The sequence below is a fragment of the Pleurodeles waltl genome, chromosome 6 (genome assembly GCF_031143425.1).
Source record: "Pleurodeles waltl isolate 20211129_DDA chromosome 6, aPleWal1.hap1.20221129, whole genome shotgun sequence".
Taxonomy (NCBI): domain Eukaryota; kingdom Metazoa; phylum Chordata; class Amphibia; order Caudata; family Salamandridae; genus Pleurodeles; species Pleurodeles waltl.
In genome coordinates this window covers 817,625,025-817,652,102 of record NC_090445.1, presented here as the reverse complement: position 1 = coordinate 817,652,102, position 27,078 = coordinate 817,625,025, and the positions used below count along the sequence as shown (strand labels likewise).

Genomic DNA, 27,078 nt, shown 5'->3' with positions numbered 1-27,078 from the left:
CACTCTTCCAAGGTGTGTAGGGTTGTGAGGCCTGTGCATCTCTCTAGGTGTGCCGTAACATCTAGCCAGTATCCGACCAGAGATGCCCGGGCCCATAACATATGTAAGAAATTTACATATTGTAGCGTCTGTGTGGTGAAATTATCAATTGATTTTTTGTGGGGAGTTAAGTGGGCTCCATGTGTTATTTAAAGGTGTATTAATTTGAAGCGGGCATTGTAGGCCACTTGGGTAGTGTAGGCTAATGAGGCCTGCCACTCACTGTCGGTACAGGGAAAGCCTAAGTCATTGTCCCAGTGTTGACGCAGAGCAGTAAGGGGGGATGGCTGTGTATGCACGCAGGGAGCTAGCCATCCAACAAGTCAGGTGACGGCCCCTCCTCATTACATGAAAACATTAGATTGTAAGGTGGAGTGAAGGCTCCTGTTGTATGTCTCCCCAGAATTGCCCTAGTGACCACATAAAGGAAGCATGTAAAAGGACCGGATGGGAGATGAGTCGGTGAGGAGGTCATCTATAGGTATAAGGATCCTGTGCCGATATAGATCACCTATACTGTGTAGTCGTGCTGTGTGCCATGAGCCAAGTTCCATAAGGGAGGTCGTCACATCACCCCACATCATGCCAAGCAGTGGATGCACAAGAGTGTAAAGTCTCAGCAGTCTGGTTAGAAACCGGGTTCTATGGAAGCATCAACATCTGCCTTGGGTCTACCTTAAAGGTGACTTACATGCAGTAAAAAGGAATATTTTAACCTTTCAAGTGGGTGCAGATGTCAGGTCAAAATGGCAGTGTAAACTGCAAGCACAGGCACTGCAATGGCCGGCCTGAGACATGTTTGCAGGGCTACTAATGTGGGTGGCACAATCAGTGCTGTAGGTCCACTAGTAGCATTTGATTTATCGGCCCTGGGCACACCTGGTGCACTATGCTAGGGATTGCAGTGCCTGTGTGTGCAGTTTTACACTGCCATGTCGACCTGGCAAGTGGACCCACTTGCCAGTCCCAAACCTTCAGGTTACCCAGCCACCACCTGAGCTCTCTTGCTGAGTGTCTTGAGTTTCCAGGTGGTGCCAAGTCCAGTTCTTTGGCCCTGGGATGTGAGCTCTGGTATAACCAAGACCAAACTAAGCACATCAACTACAGAGCGACTTCGGAGCTAGTTCCTCTGTCTGACTCAGCACCGCTGCCTGCACCGGAGCAGGGTCCACGCTGAGTATAATGACTGCATCCTGCAAGACAAGCCCAGCGCTGCCTAAGCGCCTCCGAAGTCCCCCACAGCGTGTGTCCCAAGTGCCGTGTCCCTGATGTCACCTGTGGCCCCGTTATGTGATCGCAACACTGTAAAGTTGACGCTTTGCAACTTGACCTGCTGGATTCATCAAGACCCAAGGCAGCCCCAGGGCAGGGGGGTGCAGTGTATGTAAAGGGTAGGTCATGTACTGTGTGTTTTACATATCCTGATAGTGAAATACTGTTAAATTCAGTTTTCAAGGCCTAGCTCTCTGATAGGGTAACATGGGGATTGCCTTAAAATATCTCTTAAGTATAATTTCCCATTGGGAGCAGCTAGAGATGTGGAGTTTGGGGTCACTGAACTCACAATTTACAATGCATCTTTTGGTGCAGTTGGTTTTTGAATTGTATTTTTGAAAATGCAACTTTTAGAAAGTGGGCATTTTCTTGCATAACCATTCTGTGCCTCTGCCTGTCTGCTCAATATACGTCTGGGTCAGGATGACAGATAGGCTGTTTGTGAATTCACTCTAGATAGTCACACAAAGGGAGCTGAGGTGTCCCCTGCATATCCTGGTGGCCCATCGCCAGGCCAATGTGTCTCCCTGAGCCAGATTGGTGGGAGGATATGACAGTTGCAACTCAATAGGGCTGTGCCTGTCCTCACACAAAGCAGTCTCCAACCCCCTGGAGTGTGTCTGGGGTCAGGGCAGGGAAAGGCAGGGTCTTGTACTACAAAGACTTCTCTTTGAAGTTTAACTTCAAAAACAGAAATGGGTATAAGTACTGGACCTCTGACACCACATAGTTAGAACACTTCTTGACTGAGTACTTTCAGCCAGCAAGAAGAGCTGAATGCTGTAGGTGGGACTACCACTCTGCCTGTTGCTTTGTTGTGCTGGCCTGCTGCTTGCTGCCTTTTTCCTGTAAGTGAAATGTCTGGACTTTGATTTCTACATCCTGCTTCCCAGGGTTCTCCAAGGGCTTGAACTGAGCTTGCCTCATGTTAGGAAGGCTCAGGGCCATCAAAGACATCACTTGCCAGCACCTGGGCTCTCTTGCTGAGAGTCCTGACTTACCAAGTGCTGCCAGTTCCTGGGCCCTTAGAAGTGAGCTCTGGTGTAACACTAACATTCCTCGGGCAAACGTGGAGTAAGTTAGTGGAATATACTTGCCCCCTCCATCGCTTCTGAAGCTGTTGACTCCCAATCTGCAAAATATGGGATTCTTGCAGAAATGAGATTTGTGTCTGCCTGTGGTGTAAATATGAATACACTGCATACTCTGATATGGGATAAAGAGGTTCAAATGGCATCACTCCCCTTCTTCAGACATTTACTCTAGGCAGGAGCAGTCACTCACTGCACCTATCTGTAGAGGGGTCGAGGCTAAGCACAGATTTTTAGCTGACATGTTTTTGAACCATGTCCTTTATTACATCGGCCACACCCATTTGAGAGACCATCCAGTTTTTTCATCCCAGTTAAACCCCTGGGCACACTGCTGTGCTAGCACCCAGCATACCTTGTTGAAGATGCGATGTTGCATATTTAGGGACAGTCCAAGGTTATTGTAATACAGCTCCTGGTGGGAGGCAAGTGATGACAAATAAGAGACCAAGTGTAATACAATGTGCGGAATAAGAGACCTAGGTGGTCATTCTGACCCTGGCGGTCTTTGACCGCCAGGGCGGAGGACCGCGGGAGCACCGCCGACAGGCCGGCGGTGCTCCAATGGGGATTCCGACCGCGGCGGTAAAGCCGCGGTCGGACCGGCACCACTGGCGGGGTCCCGCCAGTGTACCGCGGCCCCATTGAATCCTCCGCGGCGGCGCAGCTTGCTGCACCGCCGCGGGGATTCCGACCCCCCCCTACCGCCATCCAGATCCCGGCGGTCGGACCGCCGAGATCCGGATGGCGGTAGGGGGGGGTCGCGGGGCCCCTGGGGGCCCCTGCAGTGCCCATGCCACTGGCATGGGCATTGCAGGGGCCCCCGTAAGAGGGCCCCTACATGTATTTCACTGTCTGCTGCGCAGACAGTGAAATACGCGAAGGGTGCAACTGCACCCGTCGCACAGCTTCCACTCCGCCGGCTCGATTCCGAGCCGGCTTCATCGTGGAAGCCTCTTTCCCGCTGGGCTGGCTGGCGGTCTGAAGGCGACCGCCCGCCAGCCCAGCGGGAAAGTCAGAATTACCGCCGCGGTCTTTCGACCGCGGAACGGTAACCTGACGGCGGGACTTTGGCGGGCGGCCTCCGCCGCCCGCCAAGGTCAGAATGAGGGCCCAAGTGTAATACAATGTTCGGAGAGGAATGAGTAGAGTGGAAACCTGACTGCAGAAAGAGAACAACCACAAACAATCAGGCAAGGAAGAACTGAAGACGATCCCGCTCCTCCAAGCTGACGTTTTACAAAGAAATGGCAGGAAGGCGCAGAAAGAAAGGCGCTGTCACTAGCCTTCTTGGAAAGAGGGAGCATCATTTCCTCCATGAGGTCCAGAGATATTTGATTTACTTTTGGACCCGTCTGAGGTTTCAGTGATAGTAAAGTCATATATTTAAAATTTCTGGATATCTAAATAAACAAACATACTAGCTTCAAGTTTCTCATACCTATCAGAAGTTATTCTTCGCTTTTGCATAATCTTTCTATACACATTTCCCTAGTGTTGAATTTGTTGTTTAATTTGTATTTCTGTCTAATGTCCTGCTGTGTTGCTTGCAACTCATTGCGTTCCGGGAATTCTTGTTGTTGGTTAGATTAGTGCCCGCCTTTGTTTTATTACTGCTAAATCGCCCTACACCACTAGCCTAGATTATCGTTGTTCTTTGAATTTGTATTTCGCCACTTCATTTGACAGCTTGTCTGGTGGCACCTGTAGGAATCGTGTTTATTTCACTTATCAGCTTGATTTGCGTCTGCTGGGCCTGATTGCTTGATTTAGTGAGAAAAGTTTTTCTTATTGTTATTCTTTTGTGCTTGTGGCGAGGAGAGTTTTTTTTCTTTTCCGAGTCATCCAACCATGTTTCACAACAAGATCGTAAATGGTATTTGGGGCAGTTACCTGTATTTATATCCTCAAAATGTACTAGTGTTTACAGCAATTTAAACGTTGATTTGTGACAGTGCTCTCCGTTATAACATGCTTTTGACCGCACTACTGAGTGTTAAACTGAGTCTTAATTGTACAAATGCAGCTTCCTTTTCCCGTACATTGGCCCTAAGGGCCAGATGTACAAAACTTTTTGCACGTCGCAAACAGCGACATTGCGATGCCCAATCCCTGTTTTGCGATTCGGTAACCTGGTTACCGATTCGCAAAACGGGACTGCGAGTCGCAATTAGGAAGGGGTGTTCCCCTTCCTAATTGGAAGTCGCAGCGCGATGTTATATTGTATTGTGACCGCGAACGCGGTCGCAAAACTATCGCAGTTAGCACCCATTTCAAATGAGTGCTAACCCATTCGCAAAAGGGACCCCTTCCCCTTTGTGAATGGCATTAAAAACTTTTTTTTTCAGAGCAGGCAGTGGTCCTGTGAGTGCTGCGAGTCTCAAGGGGGTCGCAAATTGCGACCCACCTCATTAATATTAATGAGGTGGGCCTTTGCGACCCCCTTGCGAGTCGCAGATGGTGTCAGGGACACCATCCTACATTCTAAATTGCGACTCGCAAATTGCGAGTCGGTCTGACTCACAATTTTCGGGTCGCAATTCAGAATTTGACTACATCTGGCCCTTAGTCTTTTACATAGATCTACTTATCCCATGCAATTATAATTGGCCTTTTTTCTGGTGATAAATGTCTGGATCTGGTGAATTTCCAGAAAATATATGTTCCAAAGGATAGTATTGTAAAATCATTTGGTTTGTATTAAATTTGGCCCGTATAGGAAAGCTTATCTGCACAGTGATAAATGTCCGATGATAGGCTGTGGTTTCTGGGCATCTATCACTACATCTTTATCTTTTCTTTCACTATCACCATCATCCTACTGTTCACAGCACCCCATTTCAAGACGTTATTTAGCACTGCATAAGCCAGTGGCACAACACATTCTTCATATTTTTGGCAACATGACCACTCATTCCACTATTGCAAACCACAACACACTCATCTAGCAAACATAACAATCTAACACTCCTTCCAGACTCCATTGTAGTGGCCACTATGACGTCGCGTCTCATCGCCATCATTCAAATATACCCAATTCTCACCCCATTTAATCACATCATAATTTAAATCAGCTTATCAGTTGACATCGGCCATCTGATTTCACTTCCACAACAACCTACCAAACCAACAACGCATCATACCACACTTGCAACACAAAGCCACACCACACACACCACATGACACCCCACATGATTGCACTTCAAAAGGCAACTCACATCCTGCCTCCCCAGATCACAGTCCGTCATTATAGATAATACACTTCCCTACTCTTCATATAGTCCATAAAAACATGCACTCTTTAAACACACTGAACAACCACCCTGCACTCCAGTCTTGCCACATCACACCTTTACACACTACTCATTTTAGTTGCAGAATACCATGATACAAACAAAGCCCAGCCCATGCTTTCCAGCCTCAACACTCAGTCCATGACCCTTAATGGCACACCATCTCTTCAAACATCCCCATCCGAACAGGCTTCCCAGAGCCTCATATCTTCACCCTCCCAAAATCACAACCAAATCTGCCACACTCTTTGCCAATATCAACATGTAACTCTGTACATCTTATCACATGACACCATTTCAAACAACACACTTCAAAAGTCTCATGGCACTACCCTCCCTTATAGCACTACCATTCACCATTTAATTCCACAATTAACCAAAGACACCACGAACTTAACATCCCATTCAAAGTAAAATAGCCTGGCACACCATATCATATAACTGCTCTCCGCCCTGCCCTAAGCACACCCTGTCAGAACATAGTACTGCCAACTAAACCATCCCTGCACCACCTGCTCACAACATATAGGGATGCACCGCCAACAGGCTGGCGGTGCATCCAGGCCCATTCTGACCGCGGCGGTAAAGCCGCGGTCAGAAAAGGGAAACCGGCAGTTTCCCGCCGGTTTTCCCCTGGGCTGCAGAATCCTCCATGGCGGCGCTGCAGGCAGCGCCGCCATGGGGATTCTGACCCCCTTCCCGCCAGCCTGGTTCTGGCGGTTTTGACCACCAGAACCAGGCTGGCGGGAACGGGTGTCGTGGGGCCCCTGAGGGCCCCTGCAGTGCCCATGCCAATGGCATGGGCACTGCAGGGGCCCCCTAACAGGGCCCCACTTAGAATTTCAGTGTCTGCTTAGCAGACACTGAAATTCGCGACGGGTGCTACTGCACCCGTCGCACCCCTTCCACTCCGCCGGCTCCATTCGGAGCCGGCTTCCTCGTGGAAGGGTGTTTCCCCCTGGGCTGGCGGGCGGCCTTTTGGCGGTCGCCCGCCAGCCCAGTGGGAAACCCAGAATGACCGCTGCGGTCTTTTGACCGCGGTACGGTCTTCTGGCGGTTCCCGCTTGGCGGGCGGCGAGCTTAGAATCACCCCCATAATGTCACCTCTATACAGAAGTCCATCACAATCTGGCCGATCATACCATCCTAGGCAAGACGCACCCATACTAAACGGTGTGATATCGTTATGTGCACAGTTATTCTCTGTTCAGATAAGCATAACTCCACATATGTCTGCCTTTACTTCCCTTTCAGATTTCTAACCTCCTATTAATACTGAAAAGTGTCCTTGAATGGTCTGTAGGATTTCAGTTCGGGTCTTTCAATGCTTATTTTTGTGAGATTGGATCAGGTGAATCTCATCGACAGTCTGTATGCTTGGGGGGGTCAAGCAAAACAGGGACACTGAGCTGCTGTGTACACAATGCACCTTGTCTTCTAGACCAGCTGATTCCTGTAAGAAAGAAAAACAAAGTTTGCTGCTGTGGCTACAACTCAAGAATCATATGTGATTCTGTAACCTTTACCTTTTTCTTGCTCAGGAATTGTAATGACGATAAATAAGGGTGATCTGCATTGCATGAAACTCAATAAACACCATGGAGAAGGACCCAAAGTGAATCAGGGGGCTCTGTGCAACATATTTGCATTTAAATAGGGATATTTATTCCTTCAGCTTGCTCTGTTAGATATGTGTTTATCAAAGCCCGCACCTTTTATGCCTTATCAGTTTCCTGATTGAAGAAGTGTTAATCTATTTGATGAGTCGGTTACTATATTGTGCTAATTATTACCAACAGACTAGCACAAGTCTGAAATGCACTGGAAGACCTCTATGACTTTGGGGCCCAAACCTGTGGAACACACTGTTCCCAATTTAAGGGTCCCCTCTCTTTAGGGCAGATGCTCTGACATACTTTATTTCCTGTTTTCAACTGCCAGAAAATCCTGGTGGTCTAGAACAGAAAAAAAACATAAACATTTCCCATCACACCCTTGGAGTGCCTTCATATAATCTGTTGTGGGGTGGCTCCTTTTAAGACACAGATATCTATGCCAAGCAGGTGATGATGTCTAAATACGGTTCCAAGGTGGGACACTGACCAAACTTTAAATACGTTCTAGGTTTGTTCAAAGTAACATCAAAAAGCATGCAAGAGGTCTGAGAAAACAATCAATAGACAGGTTTTAGAAAAATGGCCAAGATATGTTCTTTATCCTACCATTTCAGGATTCTGAAGCAAAGAAAATTCAGTCAGAAATCATGTAACAATCTCATTGCCCAGCACATTGTCTTTTACGTTGAACATCTTACAAGTGAACTACACTCCAGGAAGAACAAGTATTTTTTTTGTAGAAAAATGGCCAATTCATAAAGGCTGTTCAAAGCTGTCCACTGATACTATATACAAACATTTAAACTTGTATACCAGGGAAAAGTGTGCCTCAGGCTCTCGCTAGAGAGATGTGAGGAGGGAGGATTAACACACAGCTTCTGGTCATTGTTTTTTGATAAGTGCTGCATTTCAAGATTATCCACAACAGTCTACAGGGATGTGCAATTCCTATAGGTCCACGCCCAGGGCATATTGTTTGGGGTCAAGGACAACAAGTTTTCAAATTTAGTTTGTCCTTGGGACAAGAAGGCCCAACCCCTTGCAGTACAAATCCCTTGGCTGCCAGTTTAATGTGCCACATTATGGACCAGGGAAGGGCTCTGTTTTCAGATAGGGTAATATTTGTGTTCATGTGTTAATGCTGCTCCAACTTTTATTCATGTTTCATTAATGCAAAGCCTTCATTATTAAGGCAACCTCTATAAGGACATATTGTAAGTTCGGACTGCACTACTGACAGTGGTTCATCATAACAATGTGTACAGACTTTTTCCAAATTTAACAATAAGAAGCTATCTATAGTGCTCCCAGAATGCCCCCAGAATGCTCTCTAATTAGCTGCAAATATTTGAAAAAGCCTGAAATCAAGTTTGATTATTTGCTTCCAAAATAAAATGTTCACAAAAAAACGAACTAGGAAAAAGAAAGTTGCCCATCTACTGTGAAAATGTAGATACCATATCTTTGAAGCACCATATAGTAAAATGTGTTGATGCATACTAAAAAAAATAGTAATGGAAAATCAAGATTATGGGAAACATGAAAAAATAAGCATTGGCAAAGCCAGTAGGTCCGACATTGGTGGTCAGCCGTTTGGCTTTTTCAATGCGTGTCTTGTTTTGACATGGTTTTTGTAAAACTTGTTTGTGGGATCTGCTGGGCCCCCACCTTTATAACAAACATTGGCAAAAAGAAAAATTATTTTTTGGTCTCATGCCGCATTAATATTTGTGTAGCAGGCGCCCTTGTACGACTCAGGCCTGCAAAAAAAAAAAAAGATCTCTCAGTATTTGCATACACTGCATGCTGACGTTTATTCGTCACGCATTTCCTGTTCCTTAAACGAACTTTGCAATTTAGCGAAGGTCGGAAAGAACACCGTGTACTTTGCGACTTTATGTTTTGGGGGTTGCGATACTCGCTGTAATGTAAAGTGCGGCTCAGGAACCCTAAAACTGTTTCCTACAGTTTGCCGTGAAATTGATAATTACTCCGAATATTCCCACCACCATTCTTTTGTTTTAAAAGCTGTCCTGTACTACCCTCTACTGGTAAAATAGTTTCATACAGCGTTTTCATTAAATGTAGGTTAAAGGTTTGCAGATTTGGTTGCAAAATTGAAAAAATTATAAAACTAGAGTTCCATTATTTGTTTGTCACCATAAGATCATAACTATTTTCCCACTGTCTTCCATTCGTTGCACGTGAATTGGAGGACATAAATGTGTCGCATATTATTTAATCAATGTACATGACTTTCGTTTTTTTACAGGAAAAGCCAGACAAGACGGACAAACACATCTCCGAGGACAGCGCCTTTGAGGCCCTAGAAAAAGACTTTCAAGCTGTCCTCAATGAACTCACTGGCGATAAAAGTTTGGAGAAATTCAAAGTGGAATATGAAAAGCTCCACCGAGTCTTGAAAAAGTCGTATGAGAATGAAAAGCGCCTTATGACAAAATGCAGGGAGCTGAATGCAGAGATTGTGACAAATTCTGCCAAAGTGACCACTGCCCTGAAATTGTCTCAAGAAGATCAAACTACCATCTCTTCACTGAAAAAGGTACCTGCTTTAGTTTATTAATTAGTGTCATTGTCATTTTCTGAAATAATCTTCTGTTCTTCCTTAGGTCGTAATCTTAGGTGTTCTCACAGTGTTCACCAGTGGTTGTTCACCACTCGGTTTCGCTTCCGCAGTTTAAGTTCTGAGTGAATATTACACAGTATGCACATGGAGCCGTTCATATTTACAAGAAAGTGGCGAATAATAGATGATGCACCACTTTTCTTGCACCCCCCTAACGGCACATAACAACACCATGGTTGCGCTGTATTTACTCTAGGGTGCACCATGACAGTTGTTAGCACAATAGCGTCAACATTTCTGACGCTATTGTGGAGGTTTGCTACACTACCGTCAAAACAGTTGACGCTAGTGTGCAAAGCACCGGGAGGCTCATTAAATGTAATGGGTGCGTCTTTTTAACGCCTGCTCTGAGCAGGTGTTACAAATGATGGAAAAAATGGCGTAGTGAAATCTTGTAAATTTCTCTGCGTCATTTTTTCAAGCCTCCCTGTGCCAGGACACCCCTTTGCATACATTATGCCTGATACAGGCATTATGTGTCGCAAGGGGTTACAAAGTGGCGCAATGCAAACAGTGTGCCACTTTGTAAATATGGAGTGGCAGAAAAGCCACCTTAGTGTAAAAAAAAAAAAAGAAAAATGACACTATGGCGGCGCTAAAGTGGTGCAAGGGGCTTGTAAATATGCCCCCGTCTTTTCATTTCAGTTTTGCAGTTTCTTTCCCGTCTGTGGCCCAGATTTAAGAAAAGCGGCGCTTCACTTAGTGAAGTGCCAGTTTTGTTGCTCCCACCCTGCGCCTCCCTAATGCCACCATGTGTGTGCCGTATTTAATATACGGCACACCAGGGCTGTATTAGGAACAATAGCGTCAACATTTTTGACTCTACTGTGGCGCTTTGCTCCACTAGCATCGAAAATTCTTATGCTAGTGGAGCACAGTGCAAGGAGGCCCATTGATTCCAATGGGTGCATCCTTTAATGTCTGTTTTCAGCAGGCTTTGAAAATTATGCAAAAAATGGCTCAATTAAATCTTATAGATTTAAATGCGCCATTTTTGCGGGCCTTCTTGCACAGGAATGTCCCTTTTGCATACATTATGAATGGCGCATACATAATGTGGCGTAAAGTGGTGCAATGCATGCATTGCGCCACTTTGTAGATATGGCTTGGCGTTTTTTGGCACTCTAACGCCACATTAGAGTCAGAAAAATAACACTTATGTGGCGTTAGATGGTGCAAGGCCAGTGCTTAATTTGTGCTTGTTGTTTCCGGTGCGGAGCACCCGCACTTATTTTTGAGGGCTGACGCTTAATTTTCTGCCTCAAGCATTAATTGCGAGCAAAAGACACGTTTGGGAAGGACGGAGGGAAAATAAAACGGAAAAGTGTCATAAAGGGAGAGAGCAGAAAGCTGCAGGAGAGAGCTGAAGGGGCAGGGAGGGGCTGTAAATGGATTGAAGAGGGCCATGACGGCTTCACTGCCTCAGTATTCCATGTTCGCACGTTTAATAGCAGCAGCCGCATATTTGAGAGGAGGGCTTTGGGCACCAGCACGTTTTTATTCACAAATTAAGCACTGCGCAAGGCCATCCTTAAATTTGGATGTTATTTTCCATTTTTTGACACTTTTTCCTATTGTTGCCTTTCTATTGGATTCGTTTTCTGCTTTTCACTGGGTCAAACTTTAGTAATGAGAAATAAGTTCCCAAATATGGGAGGCGGTGTTCACTGCCTGCAATCCCCTACACATTTGGGCATATTTAAAGCCCCTTGCGCCACTTTAGCACCCTCATAACATAATTCTTTTGGTGCTAAAGCGGAGCTAAGTTGGCTGTTCTGCTGCTGCGCCATATTTACAAAGTGGCATAATGCTTGCATTGAGCCACTTTGTAACCCCTTACGCCACTAGTGTCTGCAACATTTGGCAGTGGCAAGCTCGTAAGAAAAGCTTTTGCCCTCTGCAATTATTTTCTTTTTTTTCTTTTTAGAATTTGAAGACTGATACAAAGTAAAGTTTTTCTCCTTTTCTAGGCCAACAGCCGCAGTTACTAATTTGTTTGATCAACCCAGTGGTTTTGATATCCAGTGTTTTGATATCCAGAAGTATTTTCTAGCAGTCTTAGCACACAAAGTAAAAATTATATTAATTGCTCATCCGCCTCATTGAAAGGGTAGCCTGTGTGCAGAAATCATAGGTAGACTTTAGCTGCCATATTACCTAGTGGCAGTCGCCACTAAGTAGTTACAGTTAGGCCAGCTTTTCCAGAGGAAAGGCATTTTTTTGTTATTAATAACTTTGGCACAGTTTCATGAATCCCTACAAAAGGTCACAAAAAAGATCTACTTTTGGACTAGTTTGTGGCTGAAAAGTTTTGGAGTGATCCTCCTAGTGGGGGGTGAGAAAAGGTGGGTTTCAAAACGCAGAGTCCCCATGCATTTTCCATAGACATCTGTAAGAAAGGCTACAGCAAAAACTGCTGAGCATAATTACACCAAATTTGGCAGGAAGCTAGATCTTGGTCAAGAGGGCACCCACCTCTGAGTGTTGAGGGCCCTAGGTGATGGGGCCCCAGGAGTGATAACTGCTCAAAGATGGGGGTGCCTCATGGCACCGTCCCCTCTATTTAAATAGGTGTTCCTTGAGTATGGGTTCCCCAGGGCCTAACAAGGCTCGGGAAGGGGGTGGGGGCACATGCCCTCCCTCACCTTTAATTAAAAAAAAAAAAAAAAAAGGACCCTGGGTGGGGCCCCCAAGGTCTATGAGGCTTGAGGTGCCCCCCCCCCCATCTCTTTTATAACAAAAATACTCTAGGGGATGGGGTCCCCAGGACTTAACAAGACTTGATGAAGGGGCTACGCTGCCCCCTCCCCTTTAAAGGAAAGGTCCTAAGGAATGGGGTCCCCTGGGCCTAAGAAGGCTCACGGAGGGTGCTCATGGTGCCCCTTTCCGTTTAATTTTTCAATAAAGGGCCCTGGGGGATGGAGTTCCAGGGCCTAACAAGGCTTGAGGAGCGGGCATGCACCCCCCACTCACCCTTAAAAAAAAAAAGAAAAAAAAAAGGCCTCTGGGTTGGAGTCCCCACGGCCTAACAAGGCTCAGAGAGGTGGACTACACTTCGCCATTATTCTTTTTGAAAAAAATAGCCATGAGGGATGGGGTCCCCAGAGCCTGCTAAGGCTCGGGGAGGGCGCGCAAGGTGAACCCCCTTAAAAAAAAAAATACCTGGGGTGGTGGGGGTGTGGAGGGGGTCCCCAGGGCCTAATAAGGCTCAGGTAGGGGGGCCTCTTAGCCCCCTCTCTTTTAATAAACATGAGGCCTGGGTTCCCACGGGCCTATTGAATTTAAGTAGTCTAGGAGAGGGGGAGCCACATGACCCCCCTCTCCTTTAAAAATATAAGGCTGATGTGCGGGGATGGCTTTACATATGTTAATTAAATATTACTTTACAGTTTAAAAAAACAAACTAGAAATTCACTGAAAGAACCAAAGTTTAAGGTAACGTTATAGTTAGGTGAATATGTTGGTGACATTAACATTTTGAACTAAAAAATACAGAAATTCACCTATATAGTTATCAGAGCTAACTAAAACTTGCACTCATACCATGCATTGCTTATGATCTCACCAGATTACATCACTCATTACATATTCTTTGACATAATTTATGATATCACTGGTGACATCTCAAAGGACATCACTGACATCATCCAAGCTTCTTTTGTACACTTTACTTTATAAACTAGTATACCGTTAGAGTAAAGTAAGTGGAAAATAGTTCAGAATAATATGAAGCATCATTACTGCTATCACACATACAACCTCCATAGGTAAAGCAAACTTGTGGTATGTGCAAAATTGACCCTAAATCATACACTTCATGGGTAGCCAAGTTCATATTCATTAAAACTAGGCATAAAAGGGTAACCTATGCTGCATATGATGTTTAATCTGTATACAACTGTTCAGTGAAAACCAAGTTCATTTATATACCAAAGCCCTGTTACATAACTAATGCCCTACTACAGGCAGTCTTTACCTGTATCAAACACCTGACAGTCACTGAACCTACATTCAGAATAGCAGTTGATATGAGTGTAAAAGTGGGTACTGTATACAGTGTTCACTTTATGGAGAGAGTTTAGTCTGTACCACACTGTTTGCCGACAGTGACATTCTCATGAGAAAGACACTACAGAGTATTAAAAAGCATCTATTGAGAACAGTGTACACTTTATGCAAGACATGTAAAATAAGCATTTGCAATGCAATAGGTCTCACATTTTCTTGAGTTAGAGCTACTGGCATTGTAAATTCAAAACTTGAATTTTCTTGCCACATAAATTGGTCAACCCTGTCTCATAATTTCTTCTTTTCTTGCCATGTTTTGGTGGTCGCTGGCGGCTACTGACAGCAGAAGTCACAAGCCTTTGAGGAGACACCAGATGACTGCAGTACCTTGCGTTGTGTAAACCTATGAACAGAAATTGGAAAATAAGGCTGGAAAAGTATATATATATATTTTTTTACAGAATGAAAGGTCTTGCAAGCATTCTTGCCTTGCATTTCAAGGACCACAGCAGCCTAAGAAGATTTATGGCCCTGATAAACACGATAAGCAATGCCTTGTGTGTGATGTCATGAGTGCTGGCAGGTAGGGGTCCTGGAGAGAGAGACTCAAGATGCAATGCGAGGCTAAGCAAGTTTCACATCATTGCTTCTAGGTTTATCTACATTCCACCAGAAAGGGCATATTGTGGCCTCTGTGAGCAATGAACTAAAACAACCAGGTGTTTTGTTTGTAAAATTAGCTTATTTTAGGAGCCAACGGTAAACGAGGACAGCACTGGAATAAAGCCAAAACAAATGTCAGCGACATGAGAGGAGATGGGAGGAACTGAATGCTGCAATAAAATGCAGCTACCAGCCTAACACAGCCAAAGTGAAAGGGGAGCACCAAAGAAATAACAAAAATAGTCAATGACAGCAAAAGAAAAAGTAACCAAAGTGGAATAATACAGTAGGTGGTCACTGCTCTGAAACAGAAAAAGGAGGGAGAAAAAGTCAGAACTGACCACTAACAAACAAGAATTTTTAAAGGACACTGCAACCAACAATGAAATTGCTTTAAGCCATACGAAGTATACTAAAAGTGTACACAAGGTTGAATGCTTTTGCTCGACCTAAAAAGACACGGTTTGCTTAAAATAAGCAACGTCTGAAGGGGCTAAATATCATGCAATCTGCAGACTTCACACTGTGGTGAAAACTTTGCAGATAGCCCATCTGCTGAAGCAAAAGAAGCCAATGTACATAGGTTAATACCTGGTGCACAAAATCTTCTATGTTTCGTGCAAATTGTCTAATAACTCAAGGCTGTTTACAATACTTAGGGGGTCATTCCGAGTTTGGCGGGGGCCATTTTGACTTTCCTGCTGGGCCGGCGGGCGACCGCCAAAAGAGTCCCCGCCGGCCCAGCGGGAAAGGCCCTGCAACATTGAAGCCGGCTCCGAATGGAGCCTGCGGTGTTGCAGGGGTGCGACGGGTGCAGTTGCACCCGTCGCGATTTTCACTGTCTGCAAAGCAGACCGTGAAAATCCTGCTGGGGCCCTGTTAGGGGGCCCCTGCACTGCCCATGCCAGTGGCATGGGCAGTGCAGGGGCCCCCAGGGGCCCCACGACATCCGTTCCCGCCATCCTGTTTCTGGCAGTGGAAACCGCCAGAAACAGGCTGGCGGGAAGGGGGTCGGAATCCCCATGGCGGCGCTGCTTGGAGGATTCTCCCAGCCGGGGGAAATCCGGCGGGAAACCGCCGGACCTGGCTGGGCGACCGCAGCTTTACAACCGCGGTCGGAATAGCAAAGGAAGCACCGCCAGCCTGTTGGCGGTGCTTCCGTGGTCGTCGAGCCAGGGTCAGAATGACCCCCTTAGTATGTAGAATCTTTGCCCTGTTGGTAACATTTTGTGAAGCACCAAAAAAACATAATGAACATAAGTCGTGAACTGTCAACTGTACATAGAGTTACTTTTCACTCTACACAGCAATGATGCATTAAGAGCACATGCGTTTGGAAACACTTTCACTCATTAGCTAGACACAGGCTACACCAAATTAGATAGAGAAGTAATATTGTAGCTACCTGCCACTATGTCATCTATAAAACAAACTAACACACTCACTGGATGTTGTCATCAGTGATGTCATCAATTACGTCATTTGAGATGTCATAAATGATGTCCTAGAAAATGTGATTTCATTCGTGAGGTCATAAGCAGTGCATGGACGGGGTGCAAGTTATAGTTTTCACTGATAATTATAACTGGTGAATTCCTGTGTTTTCTTTTTTTTTTTGTTCAAAACATTAATGTTGTCGCTGATATATTCTGCTATATAAAGTTACCTTAACCTTTTGTTTATTTAAGTGTTAGAAGTGGGGTCTATAGTTGGCAGAGGTATACACCCATGTGCAAGTAGGGACCACAATCCTGGTCAGGGTAAGTTACAACACAGTCCAAAATATCCTGTGCACACTCTCTGGTTGCTTGGCACTGAGCAGTCAGGCTTAACTTAGAAGGCCATGTGTAAAGTATTTGTGAAATAAATCATACAGTAACACAGTGAAAACACGACAAAAATACACCACACAGGTTTAGCAAACTAGATAATATTTATCTGAATAAACTAAGGTCAAAACAACAAAGATCCAAAAAAGCACAAGTTGAAAAGGTTCAAAACAGTCTCAATCCTTAGAAATTAACAGTTGTCTTTTTTTACCCACAGTAACTGGGATGCATCAAAAATAACGATGCACGGAGAACGCAGAGGAGGAAATGTATGGTAAAATAAGATGTTGTGTTGGATTTTCCGATGGGGCACAGTCAATGCGTTGTTTCTTTCCACGCTGCAAGGGGTTTGCATTGTGTTTTTGGTGTGCAGTCTTGGTTCCTCACTGTAATGCGGGGATATTTTGACTCCCAGGAACGATGCGTTGAAAATTCTTGCCGTGCTGGAAGAAGGCACAGGTGCTGCATCGATCAGGTAGGCGATGAGTCAAATATTCCGTCACAAGGTAGGCCCTGCATCAAATTTCCTGTCGGGAAGTCTGGGCTGCATTGTCCCGTCAGCTGCGTGGCGAATCCTTGGCCGTAATGCAGGCTTCGTGTTGACTTCAGCAGGCGTTGTGTCAATTTTCAACACACAAGGAATTTCTTGAAGAGGTGAAGTATTTATTGGCCCTGAGACTTCAGAAACGGGAGGTAAGCTCAATCTAATCCCTTGGAGAGCACTTTTGGGGAAGGTAGAGTCCTTCCAGCAAAGTCAGAGGCCAGCAGGGCAACAGCAGGGCCGCAGTCCTTCTCAGCAAAGCAGTCCAGATGAGTCCTTTGGGCAGCCATGCAGCTCCTCTGACAGGGTGCAGGTGTAGGTCCAGAAGTGTCTGATTTGGTGGGGTCAGAGACTGAGTTTATATACCCGAAAATGCCTTTGAAGTGGGGGAGACTTCAAAGAGTGGTTTGTGAAGTGCAGAAGTTCCACTTTCAGCCCAGTCCTGTGTGCCAGGGTCCCAGTGGGGGTTATCAGTCCTTTGTGTGAGGGCAGGCCCTCCACCGTTCCAGCCAAAGAAGACCCATTCACTATGAAGATGAATGCAGATGTGACTGAATATCCTGTGTTTGTGGTTGTCTGGGTGAGATGCACAAGGAAGCTGTCAACCAGCACAGATCAGACGTTGATTGGAGACAGGTTGTAAGGCACAGATGGTTTTAAGTGCAGAGAAATGCTCCCTTTCTAAATGTGGCATTTCTAAAATAGTTATATTAAATCCAACCTCACCAACAAGCAGGGTTTTCTAATAACATTCTGGCCATACTAAATATGACCTGGTTACCACTTTCAGATCGGAATCTACCACTCAAAAAGTATATGAGGGCTGTCCTAATGCTAGTCTGTGAAAGGAGCAGGCCTCACAGCAGTGGAAAACGAATTTAGAAGTTTTTCCTACCAGGACATACAAACACATACATGTCCTGCCTTTCACCTACATAACACTCTGTCCTAAGGGTTACCAAGGATCTATCTTAGGGGTGACCTACATTTAGAAAAAGGGAAGTTTAAGGCCTGGCAAATACTTTTAAATGCCAAGTCAAAGTGGCAGTGAAACTGCACACACAGGTCTTGCAATGACAAGCCTGAGACATGGTTAAGGGACTACTTATGTGGGTGGCACAATCAGTGGCACAGGACCACTAGTAGCATTTAATTTACAGGCCCTGGGCACATGTAGTGCACTTTACTAGGGACATATAAGTAAATCAAATATGCCATTTGGGGATGAGCCAATGTTACCATGTTTAAGGGAGAGAGCATATGCACTTTAGCACTGGTTAGTAGTGGTAAAGTGCGCAGAGTCCTAAAACCAGCAAAAACTGTGTCAGAAAAGTGGAGGCAGGCAGGCAATAAGTTGGGGGATGACCACCCTAAGGCTGCTAGGTCTAACATTAAGTGAATTTTTAACAAAACAGATCTTTTTATAACATCCAATCATAACGTTACTTTAACCTCTGTTTTTTCCAGTGAAGTTTAACATATGTAAAGTGGGTCTTGCATAATGTATCATTGCTGGGACAAATTTCTCATATTTTCTGCTGTCTCATCCTCCTGTAATATGGGCTACTCTATGTAGAGTTAGGTGAAGTGCATGCATAGCATGTTGCTTTCTATTCAGACCTGTGTCTAACCCAGGATCAGACATTATTAGGTTATTGTACAGTTACTAGTGCGGGCTCATATATGTGTCACAACATGTAGCCTCACAATGACTGGCTCTGTTAGTGCGTGGTAATGCTAGCATCTGTTGGCTTGTAAAGTGAACTGAAACCTCTCAAGGTACCACTATATAATTAGTATAAATACAATGCAAATTTATATTCAAGAAGGAGATCAGGTGCCTGGTGATCTCAGCACATATTAGTGCATAAAGTCAAGTGAGATTTTACAGTATTTGCTGCTGGTCTCTTAAAGCTTTACTGTAAATTAAAATTCTAGTAGAGGGCAATAACTGAGAGTGCCCAAATTTCACATCAAGCCACCAAACTGTGTTATGATCTGCTTACATGTTGTTATAGTAAGTATTGCTGTGCATCCATAGAGAGTAGCTAGCGGATTAAGCCAGTGGCTCAAGGTTGCAGCTGAAGATTTGCCTTATGCCATTAACCAAAATGTCTGAAACAGATCACTTGACTTCAGAAAATAAAATAGATGCAAACCATTCATGCCATCTACAGGAGGAGTAGATGACCCTCTACTGTAGAGGTAGTTGGTAGTTGTCACCCAACTCTGCTGTCATCTGGATCACAGCATACAAGGATCCTGGAGACCAATCAGAGAGATGGTACTGCATGGTGAATTCAGTGCTTTGCATGACTCCGTGCACTTAAAACCCTTGGTGAGCCACGGCGGTCTGAGGACAGAAGATCATGCAAATTAACCTGGAGCCTAAGTCATTTCTGCTCAGAAAAAAAAAAAAAAGTCCCTGGATGGTATCGAAGACAGAATTACAATATCTACTCCAGTTCGAAATGGAAGGTTTACAGATTGATATGTTATCCAATTGAATGGTTCAAGGTAGCATTTTTGCAGATTTATCATCCATCCAAATGATCTCAAGAACATGCGCAGCGCGATCTGATATGATGGCACACCAGTGAATTAGTCATCCAGATGAAGATGTATCTGGACACCTTTTGCATACAAGAGGTAAATGACTGGCGCAAAGCTTTGGTAAACATGCAAGGGGTTGAACTGAATAGAGAAACTCAAACTCTAGTGCTGACCATGCACATTGACTATTTGAAGAATGTTTGGTTTCCTGGTGTGTTTATGGACGTTTCTGTTCAGAAGGTCGATTAAAGGTGCACACGCTTCTGAAGCTGTGGCATAAATGTGATTAACACCATCCCGAATAACGGTTTCTTTACATACTTGTTGTCTTTCATGAGCTGTATCATAGGACGAAATCTCTTGATTCATTTAATACCAAAAATTGCAAATAGAAACCTGGACCCTGCTAATGTGTGCAAGACGGGAGATCGCCTGAGCGACTACTCGCTTTCCAGCCTCACACACGAAACATTGTTTCCCAGGAGAATAATCCATTTGGTCTGTGAAGGGAATTAATTCTCGTTACAATGGTATCAATTACCCTACTCACAAGAACATACACGTTTTAAAAGATGAAAGCTAAAGGTTAAACATTCAAAGGTCAAACATTCAAATATTGCATTCAATCGCGAACATAAGCACATATCAACAACGCATGTATTAAAAGTAGTTTTAGATTGCTCCAAACCTGAAAACATAAGGGTGGCGCAGTGCTCGTGATAGACAAAGATGCATTGGAGTGATTGGGCAAAACTTGCACAGGAGTCGATATAAATACGGATGCATGTAAGTAATTAAGAGGGATGGTAAGAACTGTTATCGCTAAATGTTGCAACTAAAATACATTTGCAATGCATACAATTAAAATTCCCCTTATATCAGCATAATTTCTCAAAATTTTGCAAATGTCTCCATATATTTATTTTGCAAAATTACTACAGTTATGCTGTAATACCACTTGATGTAATAAATATATGTGTTGGCACACTGAAACAATGTGAGCGACCAGAACGCGAGCGCTGTTGTTTGCACCTTTTTGTGGAAAATGTATCCTAAGGCCAAAATGGACACAAGAACATACCCATTTTGTGCTAAAATATACTGCTGAATGCTGTTTTTTTTCATTTAATGTAATTTCACGTCATTTTTACTGAATTTGCGTAACTACGCAACAAATTATGCACATTTAACACACCCCTATTTAACAGAGCCAACGTCGGCACAGGTGTCAAAAGACAGTGGGGGGAGTGACCCTTATACGAATGATATAATCATTAAGGTACGGTAGCCCTTGCTGAAGCAAAAAGCAAAAAATGCGACTAAAGATCGAACGTCAGTACATTGAATTCTATGGACTGTGAATGTATTTTAGTTACAACAATTATTCTGATGTTTTTCAAATACCATTCTATCTCTGAAATGCCTTATAACTTCCTCCAGCATGCCTTTCTGTATATACCAGCCCAAAGGACTCAGTAGCTTTCTCTCCGTCTTAATTTTAGTTTCAAAGGTCTCCCTGTTTTTGTTTGAGGGTAGGAATGATCGACCACTTCCTTAAATGCTGCTGCAGCAGCCAGATCAATCATCCAGCGTACCTAAGCTGGAAAAATCACTATGGTATTCACATGAACCTTCTGAGGCACTGGGTCCCCCGACTTCTGTTTAAAATGGTGTGCCATTGGCAGCCGCTGTGGAGAGGAGGCGGTGGTAAAGCATGCCTATTCTTTTGTTAATTTTTTGTTTTTAGGGTCGAGCCTCTGGGTGCATGTGCTAGCACATGCATCACGCTTGAACAGTAAAGGACTTGGAGCCTGCCTGTTGCTTACCATTTGTTGGCTTGTGTGGCACTCTTCTTTATAGCCTCATAATTTGTCACTGCAGGCCTGGCATCGTTTCTGCACCTCTGTGTGGAGCAGGGACCAAGCTCTGATGGATTCAACTTAATCAGTGCCCATCTGCTGCTCCTGACATGATTGGGGTACTATTTTGTTCTTTTTAACTTCTAATGCCCTGCAAACAAATGGCTCGTGACTGTCAAAAATATGCCCAGCAGGAAAAATAAAATTGCAATGTGTTATTTTTTAAAACCAACTTTCTTTTATTTTGCCAATTCGTTGTTTCTCACTTTGCACTCATGTTTTCTTTAGTTCTGTCTCATGGGCGCTCTTCTCAAAAGATGGCGCTTGTTGGACCTCAGCCTTTTTGCAGGGTTATCCCCAATAATTTTGCCTGTTTACTGTGTTTTTGTTGGCTTTTGGACTCTGGGCAAATTACCACTGCTAATCGGTGCTAAAGTGCATATGCTCTCTGTCTAGAATACATTGGTGATTGGGATCCCCTTGATTGTCTTTCATTTACTAGTAAGTCCCTAATACAGTACACCCTGTGTACCAAGAGTCTGTAAATCAAATGCCACTAGTGGGCCTGCAACATTTATTATGCCACCCACATGAGTAGCCCTGCAAACATGTCTCAGACCTGACATTGCAGTGTCTCTGTGTGCAGATGTAAACTGTCATGTTGACCTGGCAAGTGCACCCACTTGCTAGGCCCAACCTTCCCTTTTATTACCTGTAAGTTACCTCTAAGGTAGGCCCAAGGCAGCCCCATGGGCACGGTGCAGTGTATTTAAAAGGTAGGACACAAATTGGTGTATTTTACATGTCCTGATTGTGAAATACTGCTAATTTGTTTTTTCACTATTGCAAGACCTATCCCTCCAATAGGGTAACATAGGGATTGTCATGAAATAGTGTAATTTCCCATTGGGAACTGATAAAGATATGAAGATTGTGGTCTTGGAGGTCGCAATTTAAAAATACATCTTTTGGTGAAGATGGTATTTGAATTGTAAGTTTGAAAATGTCACTTTTAGAAAGTGGTCATTTTCCTTCTTAAACATTCTGTGCTTCTGCCTATCTGCTGAATACACGTCTGGGTCAGGATGACAATTGGCCTATTTGTGGATTCACTCTAGACAGTCACACAGAGGGAACTGAGGTGTGCCCTGCATATCCTGATGGTCCATCACCAGGCTGATGGGTCTTCCTGAGCAAGAGTGGTGAGAGGAGATGATACTTGCATCTGAATAGGGCTGTGCCTATCACCACACAAAGCAGTCTCCAACACCATGGAGTGTGTCTGGGACCAGGGCAGGGAAAGGCTGGGTCTGGTGCATTATAAAGACTTCTCTTTGAAGTTTGTCTACTTCAAAGCCAGAAACGGGTATAAGTACTGGACCTCTTAAACCACACAGAACACTTCTGGTCTGAGGACATTCTGCCATGAGGAAGAGCTGGATGCTGTAGGAGAGGCTGATACTCTGCCTGTTGCTTTGTGGTGCTGGCCTGCTACTTGCTGTCCTGGGAGTGAAAGAACTAGACTTGGCTTTCTACATCCTGCTTCCAAAGGCTCTCCAATAGCTTAGACAGAGCTTGCCTCCTGTTAAGAATTCTCAGGGCCATCATAGACTCACCTGCCAACTCTTGGGCCCCCTTTCTACGAGTCCTGACTTGCCAAGTGGTGCCAAATCCAGTTCTTGGGCCCTTGGGAGTGAGTTCTGGTGCAACAAGGAAGAAACTAGTGTATCGACTTCCAGGATGACTTTGGATCCAGCGCTGCTTTCTGACCATGTGCCGCTGCCTGCCCCCGGAGCCATGGTCCCCGCTGAGTTCACCAACCCCGACCCACACTGCAGGCCCGATGCCACCACTGCGCCTACGAAGTCCCACCGCAGCCTTGGCCCAGAGTGCCATGTCACCAATGTCCATGGCACCTGACTCTGACTCTGCCGCAGCACCTGTGGTCCCGTGGTGTGATTGTGACACCGCAAAGTCGACACCTCACGTCTTGACCTGCTGTATTCATCGCCCCCTCCTTGTCATAAGGAACCGCCAACTCACTGCCAAAGCTTCATCACCTCCTCTGCAACTGTAAGGAACCAACGCCTCAACTCTCCTGCCTAGCAGTAAGGAACCCACGCTTTACCTCTCCAGTGGCAGTAAGGAACCAACGCTGCACCTGCTCCAGCTATGCTTCACCTCCCCAACTCCATGCAACATCTTTGTTCCCCATCATTTTCCAAGGTGCTGTAACCGGGGTCTACACAACTACGTGGCCGGCTGTGCTCCCTCATGGGTGGCGCCAGCCTGTTGGAAGCAACTCTGTCAAGCCGTTTTGATAACCCCAGTTGGAGCTATTGTGTTTCTAAGCGCTATACTACCTTTAGTCTTTGAAAATTCATTTCCTAACTTGTGTATGTTGGATGTTTGTGTTTTGGTCTTGTTTCACTCAGATAAAGATTGGCTGTTGTTCTGAACTGGTGTGGAGTGCTTTTGTGGTGTTTTAATGTGTTACTATGCGTGTGTGTACAAATATTTTACACATTGCCTCTGAGTTAAGCCTAACTGCTTGAGCCAAGCTACCAAAGAGGTGAGCAGGGGTTATAGTAGCTGTGTGACTCCCTTACCCTGACTACAGTGAGGGTCCCTACTTGGACATGGTGCAAACAACTTCCAACTAGAGACTCCATTTCTAACAACGATTATCTTGTTCTAAATATTGGAAGACATTGTTTCTTTTTATGTGTAATTTTTTAAATGATGCGTTAACTCATTGTGCAGTACATTCTAATGCCCACCACTCCAATCCGCCCCACTACAATCCACCCCACCTCACTCCCACTCCAACCCACCCCACTCCAATCCTCTAATGCACCCCACTCTTATATGCCTCACTCCAGTTCGCCCCACTCCAATCCTTAACAATATACACCACTTCAATCTGCCCCACTCCAGTCCAAAACAATATGCCCCTCTCCCATCTACCCCACTTCAATATTTCTCACTCCAGTCTTCCCCATTTTAATCCAAAACAATCTGCCCCACTCCAATCCTAAACAACTCGCTCCAATCCAAAATAATCTGCCTCACTCCAGTTCGCCTTACTCCAATTCAATCAACCCCACTCAATCCCAATTCACCCCACTTCAATCATTTGCAATCCACCCTACTACAATCCAGTCCACCCCACACAATCCAATCTACCCCAATCCAGCCCGGTCCAGTCTACCCCATTCCGATCCAATATACCTCACCCCATTTCAATCCACCCCACCCCACCCCAGTCCACTCCAGTCCACCCCACCTCACTCCAGTCCAGTCCAACCCACTCCAATCCAGCCCCCTCAAATCCATCTCACCGCACTTCAGCCCAACCCATCCTACTCCATTACAAACTAACCCACTCCAATCCAATCCATTCCAACTAACCTACCCACTCCAATCCACCCCTCTCCAATCAAGTCCACTGCTACCCAATTAACGTCACTCCATTGCAATCCACCCACACTACCCCAGTCCATCGCACTCCAATACAATGCACATTATTCAGTTCAAACCACCCTACTCAATCTAATCCACATTACTCTAATCCACTCCAATCCACCCCTTCCCAATCTGATTCACCCCAATCCCAAACAAATTCACCCCATGCCACCCTAATCCAATCACCCCACCTCTCCAGTTCACCCCACACCAATCCACCCCACCCCCTTTCATTCTGCTCCACCCCACTCTACTCCATCCCACTCCACTCTATTCCAATCCAATCCACCCCACCCCAGTTCAGTCCACCGCACTCCAATCCAGTTAATCTATCCTACCCCACTCCAATCCACCCCACTCCAATCCAATTCACCCCAATTCAGTCCACCTCACACCAATTCAATCCACTCACTCGATTCCACTCCATTATAATCCACCTCACCCCAACCCAATCCAATTCACCCCAACCTAGATCAGTACACCCCACTCCAGTCCAATCATTCCACCCCACCTCACCTCAATTCAAACCACCCCACTCCAGTACACCCCACTCACTCCAATCCACAACACTCTACCCCAGTCCACCCCACTCTATCCCAATCTAGTCCACTCCATCCCAGTTCAGTCCACTCCACTCCAGTCCATCCAGCCTACCCTATTCCAATCCACCCCAATTCAATCCAATCCACCCAACTCAAATCCAATCCCCCCCACTCCAATCCAGTGAATCCAATCCACCCGCTCCAATCCAATCCACCCCACTCCAGTCCAATGTAATCCACTCCACTCCATCCACTCCAATCCATCTCACCTCACTCCTCCCTCAGCCCTATTACTCCAATCCAGACCACCCACCCCAATCCACTCTAATTCACCCCAATGGAATCCACCCCAATCCAATCCACCTCACCCCATTTCATCTTACCCCACTCCAGTCCAATCCACCCCAATCTACGCAATCCACCACACTCAATCCCAATTCAATCCACCTCAATCTATGCCAATCCAATCCAATCCATTCAAACTCACTCCACCAGATTCCACCTCACTCTACTCTACACTACTCTCTGCCACTGAACTCTGCTCCCCTCTACTCAACTCTAAGCCTCTACTCCACCTGCGACACTCCAACATATCCACTCTACGACACCCTACTCCCCCGCTTCACTCTGACACTCCACACCACTAACTTTTAGCCATGCTGTACAGCAGCCACACTGGTGTACAACATGACAAAACACATTGTCAAAGCCAATAGCTCTTATATAGGTGAAACCTTTTGGCTTTGACAATACTTGTTTTCTTTACACTCATGCTTACTTGAGGTGTTCTGTTCTGAATCCTCATGGATCTCTGTGCTACAGCAGCTAAGTTCTGTTATGTTCGAAGGAGATCAAATGGCTGAGCCTCCTAAATAGCAAGCATACTGAGGCTGTGCCCCAATGCATACCAATCCAAGCCTCCTTGATCCTGTAATCTCATAGCATCAATTTCTCACTGAAGTTGCCTCAGTTTGGGGGTCTGTTACACCTATACATCTGCTTCTGCAAGGTGTTTTTCACACCAAGAACCTACTTCAGCATGTAATGTCTTGTAAGCAGTGAGTTCTGGGAGTGACACCCCTTTTAAGTCTGTATGATAGTGACTGTTGGACCTGGTCCTTTCTGCAGGGTCACCCCCACACCTTTTACCTTTACTCTCCACTTTTTTGCTGAATTTGATGTTGCTGTCCCTACGACTCTATGCACTTTACCATTGATAACCAACGCTAAGGTGCTTGTGTTCTCACCTTAAAGCATGGTGGAATTAGCTATCCACTTGTCCCTAGTAATTTGGTAGTACATGTCTCAGGGCCTGTAACTTAAATGCTACTAGTGGGTCTGTAGCACTGATTGTGTCTTAGGCCTGCCAGTGCAGTGTGTGTGTGTGTGCAGTTTTTAAACTATCATGTCGACCTGGCAAAATAAACCTTTTGCCATGCCTAAACCTTCCCTTTTAATACATTTAGGTCCTATAGGATAGGCCCTGGACATCTGCCAGGCAGAATGCAGTATATTTAAGAAGTAGAACATGTACTTTAAGTCCTACATGTCCTTGTGGTGAAAAACACTTAAATGTGTTTTTCATTACTTCAAGGCCTACCTCTCACATAAGATAACATTACATGTACCAAATTACATTTAATAAGCTGTAACTTCC

General features: G+C 45.1%; 1 protein-coding gene across 1 annotated transcript in view; it reads left to right on the top strand.

The window, feature by feature from the left end:
* CFAP58 (cilia and flagella associated protein 58) overlaps positions 1–27,078 on the top strand; it is a 371,939-nt gene that overhangs the window by 16,554 nt on the left and 328,307 nt on the right. Inside the window, exon 2 of the mRNA XM_069239433.1 lies at positions 9,587–9,877. Within this exon, the coding sequence (XP_069095534.1) occupies positions 9,587–9,877 (291 nt within the window). The remainder of the gene's footprint in view (positions 1–9,586; positions 9,878–27,078) is intronic.